The 18,106-nt window shown below is 44.3% G+C and overlaps 1 protein-coding gene and 1 long non-coding RNA gene across 2 annotated transcripts; both read left to right on the top strand.

Moving 5' to 3' along the window:
• Positions 1-241: 241 nt before the first annotated feature.
• CD86 (CD86 molecule) lies at positions 242-10,136 on the top strand. The gene is made up of 3 exons (XM_090031573.1): positions 242-287; positions 4,031-4,369; positions 9,775-10,136. The coding sequence occupies exons 1-3, from the start codon at positions 242-244 to the stop codon at positions 10,134-10,136; spliced, it is 747 nt and encodes a 248-aa protein (XP_089887699.1).
• A 1,423-nt stretch (positions 10,137-11,559) lies between these two features.
• LOC149873947 (uncharacterized) lies at positions 11,560-16,701 on the top strand. The gene is made up of 3 exons (XR_016439893.1): positions 11,560-11,690; positions 14,351-14,393; positions 14,730-16,701. It is a non-coding gene; the product is annotated as an uncharacterized LOC149873947 (long non-coding RNA).
• The last annotated feature ends 1,405 nt before the right edge of the window (positions 16,702-18,106 follow it).

Genomic DNA, 18,106 nt, shown 5'->3' with positions numbered 1-18,106 from the left:
CATACAATTACCATGGAGTTTATCTGTTACTCCTCAAATTTCAAGGTGTCAAAATTGTTTTAGGGGTGTAGTGTAGATTCTTTAGCATACTTTTAACTCAGGGAGAGGTAAGAATGGTTAGGACCTTACAGGAGATGCTAAGTAATCTTAGAGGCAGAAAGTATTAATTTTGCAGGCTGTTGAAGAATTTTCAAATTCTAACAGTTTGATTTCTTGTTTTATTTTCCTCTGCACTAGTGTCATGGAACTGTGTGAATTCTTTCTTCATTTGATGACATTTCTCCCAGGTAGGAGACACCATTTTAATTTCATAGTTTCATAGTTTCTAGGGTCGGAAGGGACCTGAGTAGATCATCTAGTCCAACCCCCTGCCATGGCAGGAAAGAGTACTGGGGTCAAATGACCCCAGCAAGGTGTACATATAGTCTCCACTTAAAGACCCCCAGGGTAGGAGCCTGAACCACTTCTCTTGGAAGTTGGTTCCAGATCCTAGCTGCCCTGAACATGAAGTAGCGCTTCCTGATATCTATCCTAAATCTACCCTCTGCCAGCTTGTGACTGTTATTCCTAGTCACTCCTGGTAGTGCTTGAGGGAACAGGGACTTCCCCAGTGCTTGCTGGTCCCCTCTGAATAATTTGTAACAGGCCACTAGATTTCCCCTCAGCCTTCTCTAGTGGAGGCTGAACAGGTTCAGGTCCCGTAGTCTCTCCTCATAGGGCCTGCCCTGCTGGCCCCTGAGCATGCGAGTGGCCCTCCTCTGGACCCTCTCCATGTTGTCCACATCCCTCTTGAAGTGCGGCGCCCAGAACTGGACACAGTACTCCAGCTGCGGCCTGACCAGTGCCGCATAGAGGGGGAGGATCACCTCTTTGGACCTGCTCGAGATGCATCTGTGGATGCATGACAAGGTGCGGTCGGCCTGCCTGACTGCATCCCCATACTGCCGACCCATGTTCATCTTGGCATCAGTGATGACTCCAAGATCCTTTTCTGCCTCTGTACTGACAAGAAGGGGGTTCCCCAACCTGTAGGTATGGTGCCAGTTATTCTTCCCCAGGTGCAGCACTTTGCACTTGTGGGTGTTGAATCCCATCCTATTCTCATCCGCCCACCTCTGTAACCTGTCTAGGTCCGAATGCAGCCTATTCCTCCCTTATAGCATGCCCACATCCCCCCACATCTTAGTGTCATCAGCAAATTTGAACAGGGTGTTTTTAACCCCCTCGTCCAAGTCACTGATGAAGATGTTGAACAGTGCGGGCCCAAGGACCGAGCCCTTGGGGGACCCCACTGCCCACATCCCTCCAGGTCAAAAATGACCCATCCACCACCACACTCTGGGTGCGGCACTCCAGCCAGTTGGTGACCCATCTGACTGTGTAGGTGTTGACACCATAGCCCCCCAGTTTCTTAAAGAGAAAGACAGTGAGAGACAGTGTCGAAGGCCTTCCGAAACTCCAGGAAGACTATGTCCACTGCTACCCCTGCATCTAAGGATTTGGTGATCTGGTCATAGAAGGCCACCAGGTTGGTCTGACAGGACCTGCCGCTAATGAACCCATGTTGGTTGTCCCTAAGCATGATCTCCCCTGCTGGCCCCTCGTGGATATGCGCCAGAATAATTTTCTCAGAAAGCTTGCCCAGGATCGAGGTAAGAGTAACTGGCCTATAGTTTCCCGGGTCCTCCTTCCTCCCCTTTTTGAAGATGGGAACCACATTGGCCCTCTTCCAGTCTTCTGTTAAGACTGTGCTGACTAGCTACATTTGCTGGGCTCCCACCAGTTCCAAACATACTTGTTATGATTTCAGTTTTAAAAACAAATCCACCTATTCTATGTGAAACATTATATCTAAATTATGTGGCAGAGCCTCAGTATCACTTGGATCATATATTTTTATGTCAAAATCATTTTGTGCTGCTTTTACATTTTCATTTTTAACGTCTCAGAAGTTTGAATTGGTGAATAATTATATCATAGCAAATGTCAGGGTGAAGCTAGAAGTCTTGGTCTCTGAACTGTGGCAACTGAGGCTGGATTTAGGAAGGTGAGAGTTCGGTTTGTTATCCATGAGGCAGTTCAGCCTTTCGGTTCCTGGGAAAAGATACATCTCTTGTTTCCCTCCTCCTTTCAGGCAGGGCAGAGGTACCTATACATTCATAGTTACAGGGGTATAGGTTGTAGCCGTGTTGGTTTAAGGACATAGGCAGACAAGGTTCTTTGGGTAAATCTGATATCTTTTATTAGACCAACTCATATAGTTGGAAAAATTCTTCTTTGCAAGCTTTTGGGTATTTATATTTTTTCCAACTATTTGAGTTGGTCTAATAAAAGATATCAGATTTACCCAACGAGCCTTTTCTGCCTATACATTCAGAGTAACACTTTCCGTTCCATTACACATCCCAGTAACACTTAACAGCAGCTATCTCCCCTCAGTATCTGTCACTATATCCAACAGTGGTAGATAAACTTGTTGAAGTAAGAGAAACATCAGGCATACTGTAACTAGCAGTGTAAATCTGGGAGTAACTCAACAAAAATCAGTTTATAGGTGTGCAAACAATTTTTGTCCACCAGCTAGCTATTTCTGATCAAATGATTGGCAGTGAAATTGGGTGGATGTTTAATAGGGGTGTGCAAAGTGGGAACTATTCGATTCAGATTTGGCCTGAATCAGGGACAGTGATTCGGTTCGTTGTTTCAGATTACTGTCCCTGATTCAATTCAGCCGAATCTGAAAATTCAATGCTGATTCAGAGAATCAGTGATTCAGATACAGACACAGCTTTAAATGTTTCTTATGCATACCTCAATGTACCAGCATGGCTCATGAATGCTGTGATGCTGGGGCAGATGGAGCGTCCCACGGGAGTGCAGGGGGGGCCTCAGTGTGCTTGGCGGTGAACCCAGAAGTAGACTGGAAGTATTTCCGGTCCACTTCTGGGTCTGCTGGAGAAAGTGCTGGGTGCCCCCCTGCATCCCTGGCTCAGCGATTGGCCACAAAGGGACCCCGGGTGCCCCCCCAGTTCCAGGAGACACCAGTCACTGAGCCAAGGGGGCACAGGGGCCCCCCCCGCGTGCTCCCAGCAGACCCAGAAGTGGACAGGAAGTGGTTCCAGTCCACTTCTGGGTCTGCTGCCGAGCATGCTGGGAAGCCCCCTGCGCTCCCGTGGGACACACCATCCACCCCACCATTGCACTGTTATGAGCTGCCTGCTACCTAGAGGTATGTAGAAAAAACATTTAAAGCTGTGTCTACGTCCAAATCACTGAATCTTTCCAAATCTCTCTGAATCAATTTGGAGGGTTCTGATTCAATTCAGGGTCCTCTGATTCAGTTCGGATTTAGAGATTTGGCCACTAAATTGGGCCGAATCGCCGCCAAATCAAATCAAGGACCAAAGTTTCGCACAGCCCTAATGTTTAACCTGTTGTTAGACTCCAGGTGGATGCCCCACTGAGACAGGAGCAGTTCATATCTCTAAGAACTATTGTTTTGTACAATCTAAAGACTTAGAGGAACATCACTAAATCAGACACACTTGGCTCAAATCCAGTTTTGTACTTAATTCATAAACACTATTGCTAGAGTATCTGGATGAAAAGGAAGCTGAAATGATAGATCCCAGCTAACTGTCTACTTAAAACCAGCTGTAGCTACGTAAACATTTGCACGGTTAGAGAATCACATCACAGATATGAACAGAACTTCATATTTGCTCCTCTTCAGATGAGAATAAATGTCTTTTTACAAGTCTCATTACTTGGTTTCATGAAGTTGGGAGGCAGAGACAGGAAGTGAGACTCATGCTGTTCTCACTTCACCAACATGTAACTAGAGTGAGGTAGGTGTTGGTTTTCCCAGAATGGTTTCCTTGGCAAAGCCCATGTGCTGGTATGAAGATACCTGAGTGCTGGAGGCTTTATAGCCTACTTTCGTGGCATTCACCATGGTGGGAGCAGATCCTAGACCCTAGAGGGGCTTACTCTCATTTCTGGAAGCTTGACTCTTCTTTTTCGCTCTAAGGTACTGCTGTCAACATGCTTCAGGAGGAAGCATTTGTCAATCATACTGCATACCTACAATGTAATTTTCACAATCCTGACAACATTGATGTGAAAGAACTGATAGTTTTTTGGCAAAAGGAGTCAGAGGTTGTGAATGAGGTATATCGTGGCGAGGAGCTATCTGACAACCTTGATCCTAAGTACATAAATCGCACAAAGATGGATATGAACACATGGACTCTGTCTCTTCTAAATGTTGGGATTATGGATGAAGGGCAGTATGTGTGTATTATACAACACAAGAAAAGCAGCGGACTGGAGAAGATATATGATTCCAAGTGCCAATTGTTTGTTATTGGTATGTATTCACTAGTGTCTGCCATCTACTGGTATCTTTGTTTCCATTTCATCTTTTCTCTGCCCAGGAGAGCATGCTGTACTCTTGAATCACTAGATATATACCTTAATTTCTAAAACTGACAGTCTGCCATCCCAGTAGAATTTCTGAGTCCAGATAGCTGGATATTTTTAGTGGAGGGCTCTCCATTTTGAAATAATAATATTTACACTTACATAGGACTTTCTGATACTAACCAATGAAAGTTTATAACACCCAGGTGAAGTTGGGCAATGTTATCATGCCTTGCAAGAGGAACTGAGACATAGAGAGGATAATGATTTGTTCAGATTCACACAGTTCCTGACTCTCTCCCCTGTGATACTCCACACTTCTTTTTAGGACACTCTGTAACACATGCCTCTTTAATTTGGGTTTTTGCGTTTGATTTGTATTAGGGTGCCAATGTCTAAGTAGCCATAGGTTTGTAGTGAACTACTGGCAGGAGTCATTGAAACAATTTAAGTTCTTTTTAGGCACTGTGATATTATGTTGTGGATATGAATAACTGGAAAATAAATCTAAAAATAAAGGGAAGTTTATGCATGGAGGAATGGAGGCTTACTCCAAAGAAAAATGGAGGCATTACTGAGAATTACACTGATTTCTCCAAGTTGACAGAGTAATATTAATATTTGGGCAGTCAGTCTGGCCCTGCACATGGCAGGGAGAGAAGCTCCTAAACAGCAAGCCTGAAGCAGAGTGTGTGGCTGACAGCTAAGCTGCCTTGAGAAGGCACTGAGGGCCTGCAGAAGAATACAATTCTGAGTAGGGGGAAGTTTTGCTGTACAGCCAGCAAGCTGAGGTTTATGTTTGGACCCTGTGTGTGGACAGTTTGCATTATAACCAGTAGACTAATATTAGTGCACTGGATTGTGCTGTTTTGAAGACAGACTGCCCTACCTAAGTTATGACCCATAGCCTCCATAAGGTATGGATGTGGTTGTAGGGGAGGTCGGAGACCACAAAATTAGCCTTTAAGGCAATTAAACATGCTAGAGTACGGATGGGCTGGGAGGACCCCACCTAGTGCCTGTCAGCAGGCCGGGGATTAGCAGGGTTTAGGGCGAACCCACAGACTAGTAGAAGATCAAGGCTTGTTCTGGGGCCCTGAGGGCAACCTCCCTTTTTCCTCATAAATAATACCAGTGCCACAGGGCACTAAGGTGCCTGTTCCTTTAAGAGCAGAAACTGCCTAGGGAGAGAGCCCTAAGAGCCAAACAGAACCCCCACAGGTGCAGGTTACTATGGCAGCAGGCTAACAAGGGAATTAGCCTGCACCTGCACCTGGTCAGCTGACCGGAAGAAGGCAGGGCCCTGGGCACATATGAACTCAGGGCTGAGACCAGCAGGAGTTCCTTCTCTGGCAGCAGCCAGGGGAAGGAGCCTCCAGGGAAGAATTGCCCAGAGACGCTGGTGGCCACCTGACATGCTGCATATAGGCCTAATGGGGCTCCAGGAGCTCACCAGGTACCCTGGCCTACAAGGCACTTAGTGCTGGGGGGAAGTTTGACTCTTTTAAAGGGACAGAGCATGCCCCGAACTGCTTGTATTATGTTCTGACCCAGGGGCTCATGTTTTGGCTGCTGTTTATAAACCGATGAACCAGGCTGAGGCTATTGGGGGAGCAGGAGGCCTCATTGGGGCACACTACAGTGTGGGGACCCCAGCACCAGCGGGTGCAGCACCAGGGGGCGCAATGACAAAGGGATGTGCGGACCCCAGCACCAGTGTGGGCACAGAGAGAGGGCTGAGGAGAGCTGAACTAGACTAAGGCCTCACAGGGACAACATTTAAATACCATCTGTGAGGCTTGGGGCATGGTAAAGGGGCAGTTTTGGAGCCACACATCTAGCCCATAAGGTTGAGGGTGTCCCGTGAGGCATCCATTTTGAGCAGGACCCAAAAGGGGTCCAAGAACCCACAGGGTTCAGTGGGGTCTATCAGGACTGTGTCCAAACACAAACTTGAGGGCAGCCTCCCTATTTCTTATAATTACCAGCAAGATGTGGCAGGCGAGGAAAAGGGTGCCCGTTGGGCAAGACTGACACAGACAAAGAGCCCTAGGGGTGTCATGGCCATCCCTGGGGACCCCATCCCATGACAACCAGCAAAGTATGGCAAGCAAGAGAGAGGAAAGGAAAGAGGTCTGCCCTGACCCGGAGAGCTGGAGCAGGACAGGAGTCACGAGGCCACCAGGGGGCATCACGGCCATCCCTGGGGCTCAGTCCTGCTATATTTGGGTTTGATAAAAGAGAAAGAATCACAAACATTGTCAATGGGAAGAGAAAACCAGTAACAAAGTAAACTGAAAGAGGCCAGGGCTTGAATATTTTTGTTATCTTTGTACTCTCCTTTTTGGTTATAGTCAATTATAGAAGTCAGTACTTCATTGAAATGCCAGCTTCCCTGGCTAGAAGGTTTTTATTCTATCTATATACCAGTTGCTAAGTTTGGGGGATTACATTTTGAATGAAAGAGAATTTAAAGTCTCCTTTGCCATAGATTTTCCCCTATCACAGTGTCTGTGAACTAAAGTGTTCTACTGAAGGAAACCCCAAGACAATAAACAGTGAGATTTGGATCATATCTTCTTTTACAATATCTTGTGGGAATTCCCTCTTCCATTTGAATGTACACAACATCCCCGGGACAAAAATGGCAATTGGTTCCAGTGAAAAAGTATTGAGAAACTCATTAGTGATTGTTAGTTGTTTAGCTGGTAGCTCCAGTCCATGCTTTGGTGTCATTCTGTTTCTACAGCAACCGGTACTAATAAAGACAGCAAAACTGGTGGCTGCATTTACAGGCTTCAAGGCCTTCCTCAGTGTTAAAAAAAGTAGAATTGTAACAGCAGCTGGAAATGAGGAGAGAGAGAGCACATGGTTCACAAACCACTGCTCTAGCAATTGTGTAGTTGGACAGTCTACTCACCTCCAGAATCCTGACTGCTAATCCCAGCAGTCTCAGTGATGGACAATGTGGAATGTGTAAGTAACTAAGGTCTACTGTTTGAACGTCAGTACATTAAACCAGCACCTATATCAATACTGAGGCACCTAAAGATACATTCAGGAGGAGCTGACATCAGTGAAGCTTTATCTGAGATGAATCTGGCCAGTGTCTGAGCAGGTATTAGTAGATGGCTCAGACGTAAGCGCAACAAATTCTCTCAAACTTCTGGTTCATTTCAGGAGCTCAGATTTAAACCACATACCTGCTGCATTTCTTAAGCGCAGCTTTCCTAGTCAGGAAAGGAGAAATATACAAACAAAGGTTTATAAAAATTATGCTTTAAAAACTGAGTAATCTTAAATTAGAACTAATTTAATTAGAATTAACTAGTATTTAATTAATCCATCTAATTAGAATTAATTAGGATTGCTATGTATATGCTTTTAAAACTAGATGTTTTGCATTAAGTTTTTTGTTAGTTTCCTAATGTTTAGTAAAATATTACCTCTTACCAGGAATTTTTTTCCTGTGAAAGAGTTTCACACTTAAAGTGGATGCAACTTAAACTGTCCAAGTGGTAAAAGATAAGGTTAGGGCAGTCGCACAGAGTGTTCTGGATCACTTGGCAACCTGGGCCCGTTAAGGAAAAAGAGTTTTTTAATACAGTTCTGTACAGAGTTATACATCCAAGAACAAAGAATGAAGGCTGCACCTACGGAGTAGAAGTTTGCATCTTTGAAAGGAACAACTTTTGAAAAGTATTTAGAATTACACTGGTCAAGCAAATTAACACAAGCTCCTGATAGTAACCTGATGCTATGATAAAAAGGCTGGGACCCTGGAATGTAACAATCAGAGACAGGAATAGAAATACATTCTGTTCTAACATGAGAAAAAGTGTTTGTAATGCAGTGTTGCTTCCTGGTCCTTCTGTCCATTCATCCCATTACAAGCTGGGCAGTGTGCAGTGATTGTAATACTCTTGCCAGATCATGACTCATCCTTTGAGCCTAATAGTAATTCTGTGTGAAGCAGCTACTATTCGCTTCGGGTTTGGCCGATTCGGGGGACAGTGATTTGATCGGATGATTCAAATCACTGTCCAAATTCAATTTGGCCGAATCAGTCAGGCCAAGCCCGTCTCCCACCCCTCTCCCAGCCCAACAATAGCTGCCCCAGCTCCCAGCACTTGTGTAGAAAAAAAAAAAAAAGCCCCAGCTCACTGGGTGCTGTTTGGCAGGGGGCAATCCCTGCTGCCCCTACTGGCCCATGCTGCATGGGGGTCTCTGCATGAGCCCCCCCAGCCCCCCTACATGGGCCAGCTCCGGCCCTTTAAGAAAAAAAAAACCCTGAAAAACCCCAGGACTCACCACTCTCTCTGGCAGGGGGCAATCCCTGCTGGCCCCCACTACCCTGCATTACATGGGGGGCTCTGCATGAGCCCCTGAAGCCCCAAGTTCGCTGCAGGAGCAGTGAGTCCTGGGGCTTTTCTTGTTTTTGTTTCTTTTTCTTAAAGGGCTGGAGCTGGCCCAGGCAGGGCACCCATGGGGGGGCTAGCAGAGCAGAGGGGAATTGGGGGCTCATGGCAGAACCCCCCATGCAATGGGGGGACAGCAGGGATTGCCCCGCCACCCAGCAGCACCCAGTGAGCACTGGGGCTTTTCTTTAAAGTACTGAGCTGGGGTAGGCAGCTATAGGGGGACTGGGGGAGCGGGAAGGGGCCTGGCAGGAATCTCTTCTGAAGATTCGGAGAGCTTTAAATCAATTCAGACCTTTAAATTGGTCCCCTGATTCTATTTGGATTCAGAGATTCAGCCACCAAATCGGGTCGAATCTCCTCCGAATTGAATCACCACTCGAAGCTTCACGCAGCCCTACCTAATAGTGCTCATCACCCTCCCACTGCCCCCCTCCCACAGGCTTCTAGTATACACATAGCTGAAGAACAGCTTTCTAAATGTCTTGATGACTTGCTCTTATATTCATGCTCACCTTGATTTACACTGCTAAACCCAAGATGAACCAGCAAAATAGGGCAGTTCTGATGCTTCTTCATTACTCCCCATCATGGCTTCTGGTCAGTAAATACCTTTTGCTTTTTTCCATTGGAATAAAAACGTGATGAGCTGAATTTGCTCCTTATAACAACTCCAAACCTTGACCGAGAGCCAACTAGAAGAAAACAGTCCATGGCTTGGCTTCAAAAGGCCTTCTCTTGGGGGGATTACAGTACTGAGGCAAAGGAGAGTATGGCTGGGGGACACTGCCAAAAGAAGGCAAAAGAAGTAAATACCCCATGACAGGCTTCAGGCCCATTCCCTGGGCAGACTCACTTCTGTCCCTGAGAACCTTTGGTGGCAAGTAGAGATAATGTGTGTGACTCATGGTGCTTTTTTCTGATCTGTTTTTAGCTAACTACAGTCAGCCAGAAATAGTGAAGCTACACAAGGGAACAGTAAAACCTGGCACAGCTTTGAATCTCTCCTGCTCCTCCAGCTGGGGCTATCCAGAGCCCACACAGATGAGCTGGCAAGTTTCAAAGGGAAACTTGACTGAGGAACATGTGGACCAAGTGGCAGTTTTTCAGGATGATAAAACAAAGCTGTATAAGGTTACCATCACTCGGACCTTCCAGGTTCCCATGGATACCCACATTAACATCAGCTGCCTGGTTTACCCAACATGGAAAATGGAAAGCCTTGTCTCAAAGTCACTATGCATTGGTGCGTCTTGCTTTGGCCATGCTGACTTTTCAGCCCTTAGGTGCCATTAATATTGAGGTGCATTTGGACACAACAGTCACTAGTGAAGGTTAGGGCAGTCACCATCAGTGTAAAACCTTTATTTTATAAATAATAAAAAATGGCAAAAAGTTGAACCTAATATTCTAACATGGTAAGCCCCAAATTTATCCACTCTGACCCACTGCCTTTCACACAGAAGTGCTTTCATTAGCCCATCTCTAACAACTGAGCTACATGATTCTTGCTGAATGGAAACCCCTAATTCCAGTCTACTGCTGCTGTTCTGTAATCCACTATGAAAGTGTAGTCAAGGCCTCCTGTACTGGCTGAGCCAAAGAAAGGCTTACAGTTACATCTGTAGCTCAAGTTGGAAACATCTGAGCTGTGGGACCAAACAACTAATACTCAAACCCTGCTGTGGGCACATCAGAAAATGTTAGAGTTGTATATGAGATAACTTATTTTTAATCCCCTCCCCATTTAAAATAAAAGCCCTTTTTAATTCACAATGTGAGGAAAAATCCTTTGGTACCCCTTAGCACATTTTTTAATTTGTACATGAGGACATGAATGCATCAGGGTAGAGGAGCTCTATATGCCAGTCCCTTGCATATCTCATCTTCCAGAGGGAATGGCAGCAGTGTAGAAAGCATGGTTGAGTAGGCATGTTCTCTGCTATTGCTGCTGCAGTTGCCTGTGTCCCATTTAAAAAAGCATGAGGGGGTGGACACTCCGTTCCTCAAACACCACACTAGGGAAATACAATTCATAGATAAATCTTCCAAGGACAGGACACAGCCTCTTATGCCCTTCAGAAAGATCAAGACTCCCAAAGATGACTTTAGCAGTGAAGGTAGCTTCTCTCCCTGACTGAGGGTCTACCCAACACCAACCCTATATTGGCACCCAGGAGTTAAACTCAAGTGAAATTCACTTCAACTTGCCTCAGGATACCCCAAACCAAACCTAAACTTTAAGGACATGATAATAAGAAATTAAGGGAAAACTCCCCTACATTCTGTGCCTCTTTCATATCCTCCTGAAACACTATGAATAGCACAGTAGAACATTTCATGTGTTCTATGACTTCCACCTCCAACAGTTACCAAGAAATATTTAGTCCAGTTCCTCAAATTTACACTCTAGCACAAAACTTTAACAGAAGTTTCACATGCTTTTATATCAAAAGAGCAACACATCTAACTGTTATACATTCCACGCTTTTGGGAAACTATTTTCCCTTAATATTTTTGAGGTGGCCATTAAGATTTCAAGCTCAAATGAAGCAATGTAAAAGCAGCAAGGAATTCTGGAAATGTTTTTGCATTATCTTTTGATTTATGTGCTTTTATGGTTTGGGCTAGATGGGATGGGTCATAACTGTCATTAAATGAGTTTATTATCAGTGTTAAAGATTTAAAGTCTGTACTCCTTTCTTTATTCAGCACCAGAACCAGTAACACCAGTCATGCAACCCGTTATTCTGCCTGCAGTTGGGTTGATAGCTGGAGTGGTCATAGCTGGTGTGGTCCTTGTGATGGTGGTGAGAAAGAGAAGTAGATGTAACACTTCTACCAGCCATTGTAAGTTTTTGCTTCCCATTCAGTCCTGCTTTTTTCCACATCATAGTTCTTCTTTTGAGTCCCTCTGAACATTATCCTTCATCTTACAGTCAAATGGAAATAGCTAGTTGCTAATACACTGGCTATCAGCATGCATACTGAACAGCAAGGAATCAATTAAAATGCAAAACAAAACTTCTTAATATTTTATATCTAAAGCACCACTTCATCTTTGGTTTGCACAGAGATGGGAATCTCCTGAGGACACCCTTTCCCCTGAGATATCATATCAGACTCTTGTTACCTGCAAAGTGATTTGGTTTTAAATTTTGGCCAGTAACTTAAAGACTAGGAGTATAGGGATCAGGATAGAAGAGGAGATTATGAGATTTCATTTGAACAACTAGATAGTCAGAGGTGAGAAAACAGATAGGAATCGGAAAGGATTCCTTATGTCAATTAGCATAGCTTAGTCTTGATTAGAAGAAATTATGTTTCTCCAAGCATCCCCCTTACTGATGATATCTCCAACAGGAGTGGATGGATGTCTTTCCACCCAAGAGGCAAGGTGTATATGCCATCACATAAGTTAGCAATTTGGTTACACTCACTATGCTAGACAACTGCGTACCCACTCAAGGGCATCCTCCTTCCAGCAGCATGTCCATATACCAGCATATCCATATATTCCCTGCTGTCCCCAGTTCCCTTAGCAAACTGACGTGTTCTTCTCTCTTATCCTGCATGTACTTCTCACAGTCTGAAAATATTTCCACATCCTCAGTCCCATCCCTCTGCCAGCTTCCCTCCCTGACAGATTTGGCTCACTGTCATAGGAATTGTGTAAACTTATTTTGTCTAGCACTACTGCCAGCTGGAGCAAGACTAGCAAAACCAGTTAATAGTAATAGTGACAAATTCATAGCAATTAATAGTAATTAATTTGTCCACTTCCCATATCAGTTACTCCAGATGCTATACTGAAGGACCTGTCTTCTTAATGAGAACTGAATTTAGTCTTCATTTTCAGTCTGTGCTTGAATTTCTCCATAGTGCTCCAGCACTGAATCCCAAAGTCCTGCAGTTACCTCAAATCAAAAGGATCCTACTCTAATATGGGAGTCCTGTCCTTTCTTGTATCAAGAGTAAAATATGTTCCCCAGAGTCTCCGGGCCTACATTTGTTCACACAGCCAAACAGAGTTCAGTCCCCAGCAGACATAATTCTCTTTGAGGGGCATTGTCACACAAAACACTTAAGACGCATTTTATTTAGATCATAGTTGGCACGTCTACATGTGCACTTTAATGTGCAGTAGCCTGTTTTCCTGAGCATTCGAGCATCACAGAAAAACTGTGCTAATATGCTAATGCAGGTAAAATTAGGCTACTGAGTACTGGGCATCACTAAAAAAGCATGTGCTTTCACTACTGTGCATAGGGCAGCCTAATGCACATTTAGTTAGTACCTTATATTAGAGGTGCTAAATTTAATGCATGATAAAAAAAGTGCATTAATGAACATGTAGACTCACCTAGTAAGTATTACTGTGCCATACTAAAAGTTAGAATGTGAACTGAGCCATGGGCAACTGGTGCCGCCTTAGTCGGGGTGGCCTGTGCCCCCCCTACTCCATGACCAGTCCCACTGACTGGGGTGGGGGGTTCCCCTGGACAATCCTGCAGACCAGGGGGTGGGTGGGGTGTCCCCCAGGCAATCCCTTGATGGCTGATCACTGTAATCGCTGCAGCTGCTTCCAGGAGTGGCTGCAGCCACTTCTGGGAGCAAGTGCCGGCCGATTGCTGCAGCCACTCCCACCTGCCTGTCCCATCCATTGACTAAGCGGTGAGCATGGCTGCTCAGGGGGTGCACCAATGCTGTCAGGGTGTGCACATGCACCCCCTATGCATAGCCACTTATCTGAGCAGCCACATGGTAATGTTTACTATGATCTCTAATACAATCTCTTACAGCACAGTTTGCTGATTGTCAGTCCCAGCCTGGCACCACACCAGAGTCCTGAACCAGGTCTGATGCACTGCTAGGGCTGAGACTGACAATCAGGTGATTATTGCTCTCAGTCCCAGAACTGCACAGGGACCTGTTCAGGATTCTGATGAGGTTCTGGGGCCAGGACCAACAATCAGTTCATTGTTGATCCCAGTCCTAGCACCACACCAGACCCGGTTCAAAACTACAGTGTGGTGCTGGGACTGACAATCAGCTGATTGCCAGTCCTAACCCCACCACACCACAGCTGGTTCAAGACTGCTGCTGTATTAGGGCTGGGACCAACAGTGAAGGCTTGGTGTATCAGAGGGGTCCCTTGTAGATGTCAGCGCTGGGTAACTGCCACATACTGCTTGTATTATTTCTGTGGAACAGCCAGACAATAGCTAAACATATGTTACTTAGTACAACTTGGAGATAGTCCTTGCACAAAAGGTCCTAACTTTGCTATCTGTGATACTATCAAACTTAGCATGTGGTTTACTGCTTGAATGTGCAGACACTTACATGTTAAATACAGGTAAGACCTCCTAAGTGTCCTGTATAACAAGGCCCTTCCTCTACTTCCTGAGATCAATGGGGTTTTTAACATTGGCTCTTTTTTCCTACTTAACTCCTATTTCTCAGATTTCTGTAAATCTTGCATTTATTTATTTCATGTCTCCTTGTAGCTAGTCAGATGGGAACAGAAGTGAACAGACAACCTAATAACAAGTAAGTATTTTTGCAACTTTGATTACAGTATGTAGCAGGGACTGAGGTAGGCTTAGTCCTTCATCCAGTGCCAGGATGGGGAACCCTGCTGACTGAAGCACAGCGTATGTTATTTTCTGCTTTAATTTTCCCCTGGCAGTGAACAGATGCTTGCCCTGTGCCTATTTGAATGTCTTTCAGTCTTTGCAGGCAATTATTTTGGTGCACCTAGAATTAAAGTAACTGGGGCATTAGATCAGAAGAAATTCCAATTCAGAGCCTCCCATAGGTTGAGGTTTTTTCATTATCATATGAACTAACACTCCTCCTGTTTTCCCTAACTCCTGTTTTCCTCAGAGATGAAGACTTGAAACCGATGACCATGCAACTTTGGAGAGGAGAAATGCAGTCCTGCCATTAACTCCCCAGGAGGGATCATCCAGATCCAGTAAGAACAGGGAAACTCCCTCCAGAAAGAAGTAGAGGTGAAGCACAGAGAAAGCTGTGATGCAGACATGGTTAAGGATGAACTAGAAAAGAAGACAGTACTGTCCAAAGAACATAAATCTCTCAGCTTCTCCAAGAGTACCTGGTGCCCAGCTATGCACAGACAGTGACTGCTCCCGGTCTCTTTTGGACTTGTTAACCCACATCATGGAACATGTACTCCTCCCTGGACTGGTCAGGGCCACATCAGACTTTGCTAGATATTTGGGAAGACAAGCTAAACAGAAACATTCTTGCTCTGATCTCCCTACTTGCTCTGATTTCACTTCTTAGTCTGGTGACTGGACCTATCATAAGTCTTACTAGCTAAGGAACAGTAATTTCAAGGATAAAAGCCCACATTGGGAAATGGCAAGGATTCTATAAGGATAATATATAAGGATTATATTTTTCAACAGCTTCTTCTTTTTCATGGTTGGTTGCAATCTCTTCACTACCCCATAAATGAAGCACTCGAATGCTATATACTCCCTAACCCTGAAATTAAGTGACCGAATTGGTGTCATGTAGAAGACAGCAGGATACCCCATGGAAAAAAATGGGGTTAGACCTGTCAGTGAATCATATTCCTCAATGAAAAGATAGTCTGGAGCAGATTCTTCCTATTAATCTTGGGCCATAAGTATTTTGGAAGAGTCAGCTGGATATAATGTCAGTGACTATACTCTCCTTTGCTCTGAAGTAGAAAGAGCAACTGCAGGTCGGTTGCCTGCATTCTAAGAAAATGTATGCTGTCTTTGGTGAACATTTGATATTAGATGTAAGCAAAGGAAAGTAATTCATCTCTGAACAAAATTTAGCAAAACACTTTTTAAAATTAGTAGTAGTAGTATTAATATTATTATTATTGAAACTTCACTTGCATGAATTTGGGGCGTATCAATGATTGTTTTGTTAAAAAAGAGCACTGACTTTGATATTCTAATCTGGTTCATTACATTCTGACTTTCTTAATTCCCCTTGCATTGTCTGGAAGGAAAGTGTTGCATACTTTATTCTGTATTTAGGTAGTTGCTTAGCATGCAGAATAAGTCCAACTTCTTAGCAGGTGACTGCCTGTCTAGCAGTGATGGAGAGAAGTGATCACAGTAATGTAGTCTCTTAAGCATCTGTTAGCCTTCAGGAGAACTTCAATAGAAATGACAAGATCTAAACACAGAATCATGACCACCTGTAGTAAAAAAAAAAATAGCAACAGGGGTATTAGCACCTCATTTTCTGGTCAGATTGCAGCTAAGGTACTTATATTCTGTTGACCTAGATTTCCTACAACTTCAGCTGGCTACAAGGGTTTTTTTCCTCTCTTAAGTGATTGTACACATCTTCCGCATTCTACCCTAGAGAATATTACACATTAGTGCTGGATGAATTTGTCTGAGTGGGCATGTCTACACATTGCTGTACAGTGAGGTTGTTACTGCACCATGTTTTAGTACTTCCTTTTGGAAGTACTACTACACGGTGCAGTAACTGCCCATACTATGCCACACTGGTGACACATGAGAAGATTTCCCTGCTACACCGCCATAGCAGTGCCCTATAATCAGGGAGGGCACTGCTAAAGTGATGTAGCTGGCAATCACGCGTAGACTCACATGATTACTACATCACTGTAGTCTACCGTACAGCGATGTAGCATGTCACTACATCACTGTAGGGCAACTTGTAGATGGCCCAGTGAGTAAAGCCATTTGGGATCATGTATCATACATGTTTATAAGTTATTAGCCATATTACACTAAAATAATTTTGTAAAAAAGTCAAAGGTTTTATTTTTAAGTAAAAGTTTATATTTGCTAACATTATTATTATTTAATTAATTATTAAAGTACACATTTTCTGTACTTGTGTTTTATTTTTCTGTCTGTAAAACCATCACCATATTGGTAGCTATATGACCTGTTTAATAACAGTCTCAAAGAGAAAACATAGAGGTAGTTCTCTGAGCAAACCGAGGGGGAATTGCTGAAAACTGTGCATGTAACTAATGTAAAAACAAGTGAAGGTTATGCACATAACAAGAAAAGTAGCTAGTGATTTATCAGCAGCAATCTTTGCAAACCTGGCCGTATGCATTCTGATGAGGCACCAAACTCCAAGCTGCGAGCTGGCCTATTGAAGTTTATTCTTCAGGTTATTGGGAATCTGGCTGGCAGGACATCTCTTTCATTCCTTTGAGATCTCAGAAAAACAGCAGAGTCTCCCTATGCCTGAGGAAGAGTACTTGTGCCTGAAAGCTTGCTAAAAACTTTCTTTCAACTACTCAGTCCAATAAAAGATATCACATCTACCCAGAGAACGTTGCCAAGACATCCCTTAGGCATTTCTAAATCTCAGTGTAAATGCCATACATAGAAACTCCCTTGAAGAAAGAATATTTGAAAACCATTTGAAAATATTTGACCCGTGGAAGCTCAATAGATATGCTTTCAATAGGTTTCCATATTTTCTCCCCTGCTCCTTCATGCCTATTTTTGCTTGGATTGCCCACCTCCAAATCCACACCAACAGTGGAGTTATATCTTGCCAATATTCAGATCCTGCCGCACCAACAAACAATCTCCATTGGCTTTATTTACATACAGATCACACCAGTACCTAAATTCCCTTGGCTGAGGCCCAAACGACTGGGTCAGAGTTGAAAGACAGCAGCCAGAATAAAATAAAACAATTCAAAAAGGATGTGGAGAAGCTTGAGAGAGTCCAGAGGAGAGCCACGCACATGATCAGAGGTCAGGAAAGCAGACCTTACGATGACAGGCTGAGAGCCATGGGGCTCTTTAGCCTGGAAAAGCGTAGGCTCAGGGGTGACCTGATGGCCACGTACAAGTTTATCGGGGTGACCACCAGGATCTGGGGTAACGTTTGTTCACCAGAGCGCCCCAAGGGATGACGAGGTCGAACGGTCACAAACTCCTGCAAGACCATTTCAGGCTGGACATAAGGAAGAATTTGTTTACTGTCCAAGCCCCCAAGGTCTGGAACAGCCTGCCATTGGAGGTGGTTCAAGCACCTACATTGAACACCTTCAAGAGCAAATTGGATGCTTATCTTGCTGGGATCCTATGACCCCAGCTGACTTCCTGCCCTTTGGGCGGGGGGTTGGACTCGATGATCTTCCTAGGTCCCTTTCAGCCCTAATGTCTATGAAATCTATGAAATCTAAAGAGGACAAAAGCCAAGAGGGCTGAGGATTCTGCAGGAGCACTACATGGTGGACAGAGTAG

The sequence above is a fragment of the Crocodylus siamensis genome, chromosome 1 (genome assembly GCF_052110815.1).
Source record: "Crocodylus siamensis isolate JL-2025a chromosome 1, ASM5211081v1, whole genome shotgun sequence".
Classification (NCBI taxonomy): domain Eukaryota; kingdom Metazoa; phylum Chordata; order Crocodylia; family Crocodylidae; genus Crocodylus; species Crocodylus siamensis.
The sequence above is the reverse complement of the archived record's forward strand: the minus strand, read 5'-3'. Positions and strand labels throughout refer to the sequence as shown.